Below are 14,546 nucleotides of genomic sequence, written 5' to 3'. Positions count from 1 at the left end.
ACTAGAGCTGTACCTTGAGTATCCTGTCTTCCATTCTTAATTAGCACTTTTCTCAGACAATATCACCACCTTCAACACCTCTTTGATCCTTTTGTCTGTGACATCTTTTGATTATCTGCTCCTATCACTGCTTGCTTATCTCCACAATCACCACACCCTCAACTTCTCTCTCCCCCCACCCCCCCACCTTAGACCAGCTTATATTTCACTTTTCTCCTAACTATACTCAGTTCTGCCGAAGGGTCATGAAGACCCGAAACGTTAACTGATTTCTTCTCCACCGATGCTGCCAGACCTGCTGAGTTTTTCCAGGTAATTCTGTTTTTGTTAACCATGCTTTAGTGTTGGCCAAGTCCTAAGTTCTGGAATTCCCTCCCTAAATCTCTCTGCCTCTCGCCCTTTAAGACACTATTAAAATCTAACTCTTAAACTAATCTGCCCTAAAATCTCCTGACATAGATCAGTGCCAAATATTTTTCAATAACACTCCTGGGAAGTGTCTTAGGGCATTTTACTATGCTAAAGATGTAAATATAAGTTGTTGTTAACAATCAGTATTATTATAATGAACAATATCATGGCTCATTTTTCAAAAAAGATTTGTTAGTATTAATTTGCTTCACTATTTAGCAGCTGTCACAGGATGTAGGGTACTCTGGCCAAAAAGGATTGACAAAATACTTGACCATCTGCTGCTGTTGACCTGTAAGCAATTATTGGGATGCATACTAAATTGTACAATGTGATGCTCCTCTCCTGCCATGTTATGAAATTTTGTGCCTTCACTTGAGGCCTGCCAGAATTTTGCAGTGCCTTGTATGCTATATAGGCACAATTGCATTTATTAGCCTGTGGTGCATCAGGTTGGAAAACCATTGTACTTGTCCTTTAGGACTACCTGCAATAAGGGACATGGGGAGAGAGCGGGAGTATGGTGTTGAGAGAGCGGGATTATGGTGTTGAGAGAGCGGGAGTATGGTGTTGAGATAGAGGATCAGCCATGATCATACTGACTGGCAAAGCAGGCTCGAAGGGCCAAATGACCTACTCCTGCTTCTATTTTTTTCTCTGTTTCCAACAACTCTAATAAGAGAAAGATAACTGCATACGCTTTTAACTTCAAGAGCAATTATCCCTTACCAATCACAACAAGATTGAGCAGTTGCTTTCCCCCTTGTCGCTTTTCAAGCTCAGCTTTCACATTAATCTGCTGTCTTGCTTTGGCAGAGCCTTTACTGAGAGTCTGAATCACTGTGGCTTCTTCAGTTAAAGGGGCAACATGAACTGTAGAATTTGGCTTGGATGAAGCCTCCAGCACCGGAGGTGGAAAAGCTTCTTCGGGGACTGTACTCTTTCGCAGGTGGTCATTCTCGTCAACATTTGCACTATAGCCAATGAAGTAAACAAAATTAGTGCAGCATACTTCCAAACACACTCATATTTCTAATATAAGAACATATTCATGCCTTCTGTATATGAAAGAAACCACTGTCAGAACTATGCTACAGTCGTGAACAAAATTTTCATTAACTAGGGTTGGCATAAATTGAACTCGGTAAAATCTACAAGACTCTCAAGTAAATAATTGATTAGGTTTAAATAAAACCATAGGACTGATTTTATGAATGTGCACTTTAGACCTTACCCATAGGACATTCATATTTTAGATGCACATAAATGTGCTGTCCACAATTTTCCATCCATTTTTAAATTAGTAGATTTCAGGTGGGCAATGCTACAGTTAAGGTGGAGATGGGGTGAAAATTGGCCTGAGCATTCTCCAGAAACCCTTAGAATAGATATGGTTGTGATTCTTCACCAAATCCCTACAGTCATTATTTAGTCATAACTGTAAGTTTCCACTGCGTGTGAAACCATTTATCATGTGTAACCACTGTCAACAGAGGGGCACAAAGGGAGAAAATCAGAGATAAAAACACAAACATCCCATTCCTTCAGAATAAATGTAACATTTATAGTGCAAGGCTAGTTTTGGCAAAGCACAAAATATAGGGATACAGTAGCATTGGTTACGTTACTGGGTTAATAGTCCAGAGTCCTGAACTGATGATTCAGAGACATGATGGTAGCTGGGGAATTTAAATTCAGCTAATTAAATAAAATTTGGAATAAAAACATAGTATCAATAATGGTGACCATGAAACTGCTGGATTGTTGTAAAAACCCATCTGATTCGTTAATGCCCTTTAGAGAAAGCAACCTGCTGTCCATACCTGGTCTGGAGTTTTCTCCAGTGCCCTGAACAATATTTATCCCTCAGTTGACATCACAAAAATAGAATGTCTGGTCATTACCATATTGCTGTTTGTGAGAGCTCGCTATATGCAAATTGGTTGCCACATTTCCTACTTTACAACAGTGAACACAATTCAAAAGTACTTAATTGGCTGTAAAGCACTTTCAGATAGCTGGTGTAAGGTGCTACATAATAGCAAATCTTTGTTTATTTTGGGGTAACATTCCGTTGCTGTTGGAAGTGCCCTCTTTTAGTTGAGATGATAAGTGGACATGAAAGATCCTATTGCACTACTTTGAAGAAGAGCAGGGGACTTCTCTCCGATGTCTTAGCCATCATTTATCCATCAACAAATACATAAAAATAGATTACCTGGTTATCATTTAAATTGTTTATGGATCCTTGCAGTGTGCAAATTGGCTGTCACTTTTTCTACATTACAACAGTGATAACACTTCAAAAGTACCTAATTGGCTGTAAAGTGCTCTGGGGCATCCTAAGATCATGAAAGGCAAAATATAATTGTAAGTGTAACTTACTTTCTTTTTTAGATAATATAAACATACCCAAACCACTGGAGCCACTTCATGAAATAATTACTTTATTTGTTCTGAAAATATAAGCTTTCCTATATTTATTGCTATTTAAAAATTGTTAAATAAAGACTAAATGATGGATAAATAGTTTAGGTTTTATGCTCTTCCTCCAGTTACACATCAGCTATAAAAGCAGAACAATCTATGCACCAACACGAATACCCGTGTTGTACCAAGCTGCACATTTTTAATACAAGAATTAGGTCATTTTAGAACCAAATCCATTTCAAGTAGGAAGATAGCAATGTTAACAGTTTCTCAATATTACTCACAATTCTGAATCTTTACATTAGGCTTCAATTGCATTTAACTGATTAGTAAAAATGGTACTTTTTTCGGCCATGCAGCCAACACATATAGTATCAGTTACCATACCCAAAAAATCCCTGAAATAGGTTTTGCGGACATGAGAGAGCATTGAGAATCATATCATCTTTGAATTACAATAAACTTTATTAACAATGTAAAACTTTGCACAACTAATGAATTTAGTTTATTTCTCATTTTCCCATAGCCCTTTAAATGAGTTCCCCCCCTTTTATAAGTTTTTGTTGTGACATTTTAACTTCCACATAGGCTGCTTTCTCTATTTTTTAAGAGAAGGTCAGACAATACTCTGAACATTTTCTTTTGTTCGTCCGTTTCCACACATATACCCCTTCCCACACCATTTTAGCAAAAACAAAAGTGAAATGTGAACTATTTCAGCACGACAGTTCGATTTAAAAACAGTCTCTTACTCTAATCAAGATAAGTATGCTTATCTCTGAGAACTATCTACTGTGCTGTACTTCCCATAATACTTTTGGCAAAAACATTTAATATTAAAAAACATTGACTATTCAGGCAAGAAGTGTAATTGAAACATTTATCCAATGTAACAGAAAGGAAAGGGAATTACCTTGGTATATTAAAGCCTGTTATTTGTTTTCCAGATACTGTCATTTTTGCTACCTTTGGCACAATGTCAGCATCAACTCTAGCAGATTGCTCCCTTGCTTTACCTAAGGTACAATTGCAGTAAGATCAGAAATGTAGCATGATACACAGCAGTAAAATTTAAATACCATAGATGCAGTTATAACTATTATTTTTGTTTCAATCCATAGCAGATTAGGTGAAGTGATACAAAAGAAGGCAAAATACCTCTACAATCAGATCAGACTCCTAAATGAACCAAAGCTAAGCAATGTAACATTCCTTTGGAAAGGCTGCCACACACCACTTGGCCTTGGTATTGTGCATGATATAACCCAACTGTGGTATGAAATTGGGTTTAACAATTTTCAGGTGATCTAGTCATGGACATTTTATAATTCTACCACTGAATTATTTCAATATGTGGATGCTCCTGCCTGTACTCTCAAAGTAACATTTTACCTCACCCAAATGACCATTCTTTATCTGTGGGCATCAATAGTGAACACCAGCAGGCATTCAGTTATAGCGGCTTGGTAGTCAAGCCCAACCTTATTCTTACTCAGTAGCCAAGCATATGTTTTTCAGTATTAGCTGCTAGGTAGCCATCAGGAGTAAAAGCTCTCCCTAGACCTAGGGCACTGAAGTGAACTTTAATTCCTAGACTCGGCTCAGGTGACTCACCACAGACTGCCGATTAAATCAGATACCATATGCACTGGTCTATTCCAATGCTCTACTGGATGGCCTCCCCACTACCTTCATGAATTTGAGCTAATCCAAAACCTTATTTTGTGTTATAACTGAGACCAAATCTTGCTCACCTATTACCGCTGTGCTCACTGACCTATGTTGATTCCCGGTCTGGCAACGCCTCAATTTTCAAAAGTCTCACCCTTGTGTTCCAATTCCTCCATGGCTTCTACTGTCCCTAACATTGTACCATCTCCATAGCCTCCTCCAGCCTTACAAACCTCTGGGATCTTGCTGATTCTGCAATTCTTGCCTCTTGCGTGTCTCTGATTTTCTTCACTCTACCACTGACGACCATGCCTTCAGCTGCTCAGGCCCTAGCCTTTGGAATTCCCTCTCTCTCCTTGCTGTTCTTTGAAATCTAACTTTTAACCAAGCTGTTGGCAACCCATCCCACTATCTCTCTATGAGGTTTGGTATCAAATTTTGTCTGATAATATCCCTGTGCTTACATTAAAGGCATATTAAGTGCAAGCTGCTGTTGCCTGAATGAACATTTGGCAGTTCATTTACCCTTTCACTCAAATTAAACCTTAACATAGCTTTTCTTCACCCCTCCCCTCCCCACATTTAATGTAAAAAAAAATTGTTATTCTAAGCAAGGGGATTTCTAGAAAACTACTATTTTTACTTTTAAGAGGCCTGTAAAAAAGTCATACAGAGATGGTTTACCAAACATTTTAGAATAATGCTGGAACAAGATGAAGATTTAGGTCTTTCTCAAACCCTCCTTTCAAGTGTCACTTCATCATTGATGTCTACAATTTTAGTAGTATCAAGGAAATGTAATATGTGGGTAATGCTTTTGATGTGGTGTATATAGCCTTCCAAAAGGTGTTTGATAAAATGCCACATAACAAGTTCATCAGTAAAGTTGTAGCCCATGGAATACAAAGCAAAGAAGCAGCATGGATATGAAGTTGGCCGAGCGACCGGAAATGGAGAATAGTGGTGAACAGTTGTTCTTCAGACTCAGAATGGTGACAGCACAGGAGGCCATTTGGCCTGTCATGTCTATGCTGGCTGTCTGAAGGAGCAATTCACCAAATGCCACTCCCCTGCCTTTTCCAGGTTCCTGTCTTTTCCCTTTTCAGATTATGATCCAATTGCCTTTGAAAGCCTCAATTGACTAATTGCATTCTAGATCCTAGCCACTCACTGCTTTGAAAAGCTTTTCCTCATGTCGCCATTGTTTCTTTTGCCAATTACCTTAAGTCTGAAAAAGACTCAAGGAAGATATTTCCAAGGGATGGTTCTAGGACCACTGCTTTTCTTGATCTATATTAATGACTTAGACCTTCATGTACAGAGTACAATTTCAAAATTTGCAGATGACACAAAACTTGGAACTACTGTGAACTGTGAAAAGGAAAGTGAGAGACTTCAAGAGGTCACAGGTGGTGGAATGGGGAGAGACAGATGCAATTTAAAGCGGAGTAGTACATTGTGGTAGGAAAAACGAGAAGAGGCAATATAAAATAAAGGATACAATTCTAAGGGTACTGCATCAGAGAGATTTGAGGTATATATGCACGAAGGATTGAAAGTGGTGGGACAAGTTGAAAAAGTGATTAAAAAGGCATCCAGGATTCTGGGCTTCATAAATAGATGCACAAGTACAAAAGCAAGGTTATGAAGAACCTTTGTAAAATACTAGTTTGGCCTCAACTGGAGTACTGAATCCAACTCTGTGCACTTCACTTAAGAAGGGCATGAAGGCTTTAGGCAGGGTGCAGTAAATATTTAAGAGAATTGTTCCTAGGATGAGGGACTGCATTTACATGGATAGATTGGAGAAGCTGGGATTGTTGTCCTTAGGTTTGATAGAGTGGTTCAAAATCACGAGGGATCTAAACAGATTAGACAGAGAGAAACTGTTCCCATTGTCAGAAGGATCTAGAACCAGAGGGCACAGATTCAAACTGATTGGCAAAAGAGTTAAAGGCGACATGAAGAAAAACTTTTTATGCAGCTAGTGGTTATGATCTGGAATGCACTGTCTGAAAATGTAGTGGATGCAGGTTCAATCATGGCTTTGAAAAGTAAATTGGAAAAGTAAACACCTGAAGGGAAAAAAAAATTGCTGGGCTATGGGAGAGGGCAGGGCAGTGGGACTTGTTCGTACAGAGTCAGCATTGAACCGACAGGCCAAATCCTTCTTTACTGCAACTATTCTATGTTTTATGATTCTATAAAATGCTTCTTAAAGCTATACAGGTAATGAAGCGACTAATATAGTGTCCCTACACCTTGAACTTGTTATTAAATGTATGAAAAACAAAAAAAAACCAATCTCAGATAATGCAATGCTGTCCTCCTCTGCAGATCCTTAATATACCAGTAATTTCCTTCTCCTTACAGGCCACTATCAATCATAAATCCTCTTCTTAAATGAAAGAGAAAGACGTTTTTCCCTTAATCTAAATTATCAGACTGCCAATACAGGATGAGCAGAAATTTCCCCCAATTAAATACTGGAAGGGCTGAAGCCTTTTTTTTGGTCCCCATTCCTAACTCTGTTCCCTAGCTACTGACTCTATCCCTCTTCCTGGCAACTGTCTGAAATTAAGCCAATCTGTTCACAATCTTGGTGTCACGTCTGACCCTAAGATGAGCTTCTCACCTCATATTGGTGCCATCACTAGAGACCACCTACCTCCATCTACATAAAATTGCCCGACTTATCCGTCCCAGGTCATCTGATGTTGAAACCTTCGTTAGTGCCTTCATTACCTTTAGCCTTAACTATTCCAACACATTCCTGGTTGATCTCGCACATTCTACCCGACATAAACTTGACATCATCCAAAACTCTGCTGTCCATGTCTTAGCTCACACAAAGTCCCATTCCCGCTATCACCCCTGTGCTCACTGACCTATACTGGCCCCAAGTCAAGCAATGGCTTGATTTTAAAATTCTCACTCGTTTTCAAATCGTTCCATGGCCTTGCCCCTTCTCATCTCTATAACGTCTTCCAGCCCCACAATCCTTGGAGGTACCTGTGCTCCTCTATTTCTGGCCTCTTGTGCATCCTGATTTTAATTGCTCCACCACTGGTGGCCGTGCCTTCAGTTGCCTAGGCCCTAAGATATGGAATGCTCTCCTTATACCTCTATGGCTCTCTACGTCGCTTTCCTCCTCTAAAACATTCCTTAAAACCTACCTCTTTGACCGAGTTTTTGGTCAACTGTCCTGTCTCGATGTCATATTCCGTTTTATAATGCTCCTGTGAAGCTCACTGGGATGTTTTACTACATTTAAATGGCTATACAAATATGTTGTTATTGTTGTAAGCACCACCTATACTACTTTGTAAGGCTTGCCAGAAGTGCAATTCAAATAAGACATGATGGATGTTCGCCAATTTCTCCTCCAACAGGAAAAAAAAACATCTCACTTTCACATAACACTTCCCCATCTAGTGATCCAGCTGGGAGCAGAAATGCAAGTTTCTATTAGGACCCAAACCTGCAACCCTCTGGTCAGCATTTTTTTAATATTTAATTTAGGAGCAATTGAACTACCTGAACATATTATATTTTTGATCCCTTTTATCTACTAATGGCCTACAAGGGTGTTGAGGGCTTCCAAGTAACCTTCATACATTCATTTAAAATATCAGCAATTCACTCAGAGAACAACTTTTTCCAACAGGCTAAATATTTAGAATAGTAATGGTCTAAATTGCTAATTCTCAAAAAGATTTTCCTTCCTTCATGGTCCAGCTGACTTAATATCAGTAATGTTGGAGTCATGGGGCAGAATCTTCTGGCTGGTGTGTGGGTGGCGGAGCCCGCACGCCAGCGCTTAAAATGTCGCGCGCGAGTGTCCCGACGTCAGCGCGCGGCATCGCGATATTTCAGTCGGCGGGAGCAATATCTAGCGGGACGTATGCGCATCATTAATTAAAGGCCTCGTTAAGGCCCTTAACTTGCCAAGCATCAATGATTTTAAGGGGCCCATGCGAACTTTGGCTCGGCACTCAGACCCAACGGGCAGGCGGGTAGGTGATATTTTTACAAACCTCATCCAGTGGCGGGATGAGGTTGGATAGCGGTTTTAAAAACATTTAATAAAGTTTTTGTTTATTTCATTAACATGTCCCATCTCGTGTGACATTTTCACATGAGGGGGACATGTTAATGAATTTTTTATTGTTCTATTTTTTATATTTGTCAGCCTTTCAGCGATCTCCCTGAGGCAGCACTTTGCCTCAGGGAGATGTGCGCTCTTTTGCGTGCATGTGTGAAAGAGCACACTCTGACAGTTGGGGAATCCCCCCCCCCTCCCCCGCACAGGAAGCACACAGCGCTTCCCGTCAGGTGGCCCGCTGGGCGGGCCTTAATTGGCCCGTCCACTTAAAACGACGGCAGGGCCCGTTTCGGCAGCGGCGATCGGATGCCCGCCCGCCGCCTAGCCGGTGGGGCCCGCCCGCCCATCAAGGGCAAAATTCTGCCCATGGGGTGCTTGCACAGCTTCTTAAATCTACAAACATCTCAGCAGGCCTCGATTCTTGTGAAATGCCTAAAACCCAGAGTCAAATTATGCAACAGAAAGAGTGATGCCTGGCCCATAAGTGGCATTTGCTCATTTTTACTGTATAAAGCCCAGTATTAACACATACTACATATGGAACTGGTTGGCACAATGGATTAGTCACTTTTTAAAAAAAAACACTGAGAAGCTATATTCAGATCCAACACCGAATGATGAGATGCAAAGCTCCTTTGTTTGCTGGCTGTAAGGGTCTTAAATTAAATAATTTTGGCAGTCTCAATCCAATGCTGAGTAGGAATAGGTCCACAGTACAAAAAAACCCCAATCTGGCAATCTCATTCCAGGGAGACAACAGGCTGTAACAGGTAAAATGCTATTTTTCAGTAAGCAGTACCTTACAAAGGTAGGGACTCAGGTGCATTGCAACTGTACCTACAAGGAGCAGATATGTGTCTAGCTGACCTTGGAATGCTGAAACTGACACTGGTTGCCTAAAATTGGGAAGTGTTACATATCCCATCAATAGTAACCCTCGCATTGGTGAGCAAAAATCAACTCATTATTCAGTATAGTTAGGTGGAAAGGTTCTCATTTATAATAGTTGCCAAAAGTAGCTTTCATCTGAGGATAGCTATTGCTCTCCAGTGAATATATACCCATGCTTCTCTGAAATAGATGATAGGATAACAACAGACTCTAATTAGCCCATTATCTGTGCTTTTATTTATTTGTTCTTGGGATGTGTGCAACATTGGCAAGACCTCATTTATTGCCTGTCCCTAGTCACCTTGAGGAGATGCTAATGAACTTGAAGTCCCAGACTTATAAGAGGACATGTAGCAATGATGAAAAGAGGGATTAAAGATTAGATAGTCACATCTTTAATTTTCGCACTATGAACAAAATCATATAAGTAAAAGAAAAGCAAAATACTGGGAATGCTGGAAATCTGAAACAAAAACAAAAAATACTGGAAAACCTCAGCAGGTCTGGCAGCACCTGTGGAGAGAGAAACAGACTTAACATTTTGAGTCCGTATGACTCTTCTGAGCTAAAGAGAAGTAGAAGGGTGATGGAATTTATACTGTTTAAGGGGGAGATGGAGCAGGTGAAGCAAGCTAGAACAGGGTGAAAGAGAAAAGTGCTGTGATCAAAGAAAGTTGAATTGCATTATTAACAATAGGAATTGTAAAATATTTTTTATTCATTCATGGATTGGGCATCGCTGGCTAGGCCAGCATTTATTGGCCATCCATAATTGCCCTTGAGAAGGTGGTGGTGAGCTGCCTTCTTAAACCACTGCAGTCCATTTGGTGTAGGCACACCCACAGTGCTGTTAGGGAGGGAGTTCCAAGAATTTGATCCAGCAACAAGGAAGGAATGGTGAAATAGTTCCAAGTCAGGATGGTGAGTGTCTTGGAGGGGAACCTCCAGACGGTGGTGTTCCCATGTATCTGCTGCCCTAGTCCTTCTAGATGGTAGCAGTCGTGGGTTTGGAAGGTGCTGTCTAAGGAGCCTTGGGTGAGTTCCTGCATTGCATCGTGTAGATGGTACATACTGCTGCCACTGTGTATCAGTGGTGGAGGCAGTGAATGTTTGTGGATGTGGTGCCAATCAAGCGGGCTGTTTTGTCCTGGATGGTGTCAAGCTTCTCGAGTGTTGTTGAAGCTGCAGTCATCTAGGCAAATGGAGAGTATTCCATCACACTCCTGACTTGTGCCTTGTAGATAGTGGACAGGTTTTGGAGTGTCAGGAGGTGAGTTACTCGCTGCAGAATTCCCAGCCTCTGACCTGTTCTTGTGGCCACAGTATTTATATGGCTAGTCCAGTTCAGTTTATGGTCAATATTGATACTGGTGTATTCAGTGATGCTGATGCCATTGAATGTCAAGGGGTGATGGTTAGATGCTCTCTTGTTGGAGATGGTCATTGCCTGGCAATTGTGTGGCATGAATGTGCCTGGCAATTGTGTGGCATGAATGTTCCTTGCCACTGGTCAGCCCAAGCCTGGATATTGTCCGAGTCTTGCTGCATTTGGACATGGACTGCTTCAGTATCTGAGGAGTCGCAAATGGTGCTGAACATTATGCAATCATCAGCGAACATCCCCACTTCTGACCTTAAGATGAATGGAAGGTCATTGATGAAGCAGCTGAAGATAGTTGGGCCAAGGACGATATCCTGAGGAACTCCTGCAGTGATCTCCTGGAACTGAGTTGATTTACCTCCAACAGTCACAACCATCTTCCTTTGTGCTAAGTATGACTCCAACCAGCAGAGAGTTTCTCCCCTGATTCCCATTGACTTGTTTTGCTAGGGCTCCTTGGTGCCACATTCGGTCAAATGCTGCCTTGATGTCAAGGGCAGTCACACTCAACTCAGGAGTTCAGCTCGTTCATTCACATTTGAACAAAGGCTGTAATGAGGTCATGACCCTGGTGGAAACCAAACTGAGCGTCAGTGAGCAGGTTATTGATAATTAAGTGCCGCTTGAGAGCACATTTGATCACCCCTTCTATCACTTTACTGATGATCGAGAGTAGACTGATGGGGCGATAAATGAGCAGGTTGGATTTATCCTACTTTTTGTGTACAGGACATACCTAGGCAATTTTCCACATTGCCGGATAGATGCCAGTGTTGTAGTTGTACTGGAACAGCTTAGCTAGGGGCACAGCAAGTTCTAGGGCAAAAGTCTTCAGTACTATTGCCGGAATATTGTCAGGGCCCATAGCCTTTGCCGTATCCAGTGCCTTCAACCGTTTCTTGATATCATGTGGAGCGAATTGAATTGGCTGAAGACTGGCATCTGTGATGCTGAGGACCTCTGGAGGAGGCCGCAATGGATCGTCCACTCGGCACTTCTGGCTGAAGATTGTTGCAAATCTTTCAGCCTCAAATTTTGCACCGATGTGCTGGGCTACCCCATCATTGAGGATGGGGGTATTTGTGAAGTCTCCTGCTCCTTCAGTGAGTTGTTTAATTGCCCATCACCATTCACAGCTGGAGATGACAGAGCTGCAGAGTTTAGATCTGATCCACTGGTTGTGGGTTCACTTAGCTCTGTCTATCGCTTGCTGCTTATGCAGTTTGGCACTTAAGCAGTCCTGTGTTGTCGCTTCACCAGGTTGACACCTCATTTTTTAGGCATGCCTGGTGCTGCTGGAATTGCAATTACGGATAGCGAGTATATTTGCCCCACTTCAGCTGCAACTTTCGGACTCCAAAACCAAAAAATGCACAATGTTTATCTGAAGAAATGTCAAATAATTATCAACTTTTTCTAAGGAAACCAAAACAGACTGGTGGGGCAAATGTCAAGTCTGCCACTGGTTCTCAGTTCTGACATAACATCCACTTTTAACACAAAGTATCGTGGATTTTCATTCCCTCCAACCCTTTCGAACTCAGTGTTCACTTCAGAATATTGCCAACCTAGAATCTAAATATATTCTGACAAATAGGTGAGCTTATGTGCTTTTTATATATATTTTTAAAAGATATCACCTTTAAAAGTGTGAGATGATACACTTTGGAAGGAGTAATTTGACAAGGAAGTATTCAATGAACGGCATGACACTAGGAAGTTCTGAGGAACAAAGGGACCTTGGCGTGTGTGTCCACAGATCTCTGAAGGCGGAGGGGCATGTTAGTGGGGTGGTGAAAAAGGCATATGGGACACTTGCCTTTATCGATCAAGACATAGATTACAAAAATAGGGAGGTCATGTTGGAGTCGTATAGAACCTTGGTGAGGCCACAGCTGGAGTGTGCAGTTCTGGTTGCCACATTATAGGAAGGATGTGATTGCACTGGAGGGGGTGCAGAGGAGGTTCACCAGGATGTTGCCTGTGATGAAACATTTAAGTTATGAAGAGAGATTGGATAGGCTTGGGTTGTTTTCATTGGAGCAGAGAAGACTGAGGGGTGACCTGATCGAGGTGTACAAGATTATGAGAAGCATGGACAGGGTGGATGAGAGCAGCTGTTCCCCTTAGTTGAAGGGTCAGTCACAAGGGGACGCAAGTTCAAGGTGAGGGACAGGAGGTTTAGGGGGGATGTGAGGAAAAACTTTTTTACCCAGAGGGTGGTGATGGTCTGGAATGCGCTGCCTGGGAGGGTGGTGGAGGCGGGTTGCCTCACATCCTTTAAAAAGTACCTGGATGAGCACTTGGCACGTCATAACGTTCAAGGCTGTGGGCTGAGTGCTGGTAAATGGGATTAGGTAGGTAGGTCAGGTGTTTCTCATGTGTCGGTGCAGACTCGATGGGCCGAAGGGCCTCTTCTGCCTACGTCATTCTGTGATTCTGTGAAAATGCAGAGTTTAACGATATTTTTTATTAAAGCCAAATTATTACTCAGATCTCTTGTATGCACCTTGTCAGGAAGGATCTGCTGTCTGAACCAAACCTAAATGGTGATGAGGTTCACAAAAATCGACAATACACCTTGCAACCGCAATAGCAACCACTGCACAGGTTCGGGTTGTGGTCAAAGTTGTCAAAGATATGCTTCAGGTGGGGGAAATTAAATACCACAGAGGTCCTTGCAACACTGAAAACTTACTGCCTGCAACATCCAAGACTAGGTCTATATTCAGAGCAAAGGTAACAAATGTTACCGTTAGAGCCTTAAACGCAGCAGTCAGGTTTAACCAGGGCATTTATGAAGGGTGGCTGTGGAATTTTTGTTTTTGTCTGTCCATTTATCGTACTTCACACAAATGAAGCTCAGCACTGTAAACCACAAAGTGTCATGTTGAAGATGCTTTGTGCACAGTGGATATTTATGTTCATTGTGTTATCAGTCTATCATCTATTTTAAAAATACACAATAACATTGAAGTCCTTTACTAACCTATTTAAAACAGAATGTTTACACAAAGTTCAAGTCGCCTTCAAACATTTGTAAAATATCTACTTCATTTTGGAGAAATGTTCTAATTATTGTTAAATTTAAAAGCCAACCCCTGAGTGGTTCAGTATACACTTCAGTGCCTAAAATCTATGTAATTCTGCTAGTGCTCACATGGAGGTGCTATTTCATTAAAACTGCACAAAGCCATACAACACATCAATATTACTTTCCATATTTAGAAACATGGTTATTAAAGCAAACCCAAATATATTACAAAAATCTTTATAAACTTAAAACAATTACTTCTCAATAATATTTGGAAAACTGAAGCACCTGCTCTTAATCAAGATTATTTCTAAAATAAATCCTGTATCATTTTCTATTACCATAATCTGTGCATTCTTAAGTATGTTGCTAATATGAAAGTAATGTTGGAGTAAAATTGTGAAAAATGTTCTCCTAGCTCTTTTATATTAAATGTAAATCAGACATACTTATCATAGCTATACAACAAATCAACTTCGTTGTAAGTGCCTGACTTCAAAGTTACATTTTAGCCAGATAAGTCTCTGAAATTAAACTTAAAATAGTTGAAAATAAAAGTAGAAATGAGTCGAATTCTTTACATTACATCTCAATTGACAATGATCTCTAGAAAAAGTGATTCA

General features: G+C 40.9%; 1 protein-coding gene across 4 annotated transcripts in view; it reads right to left on the bottom strand.

Moving 5' to 3' along the window:
- hbs1l (HBS1-like translational GTPase) overlaps positions 1-14,546 on the bottom strand; it is a 171,197-nt gene that overhangs the window by 41,023 nt on the left and 115,628 nt on the right. For all 4 annotated transcript variants that reach the window (XM_078542377.1, XM_078542379.1, XM_078542378.1 and 1 more), the window contains 2 exons: positions 3,755-3,857; positions 1,141-1,385 (listed from right to left, as the gene is read on the bottom strand). In XM_078542377.1, the coding sequence (XP_078398503.1) occupies positions 1,141-1,385; positions 3,755-3,857 (348 nt within the window). The remainder of the gene's footprint in view (positions 1-1,140; positions 1,386-3,754; positions 3,858-14,546) is intronic.

Source organism: Cetorhinus maximus, chromosome 5 (genome assembly GCF_964194155.1).
Source record: "Cetorhinus maximus chromosome 5, sCetMax3.hap1.1, whole genome shotgun sequence".
Lineage (NCBI taxonomy): Eukaryota > Metazoa > Chordata > Chondrichthyes > Lamniformes > Cetorhinidae > Cetorhinus > Cetorhinus maximus.
Note: the sequence above shows the minus strand (reverse complement) of the source record. Positions and strands in the feature narration are given on the sequence as shown.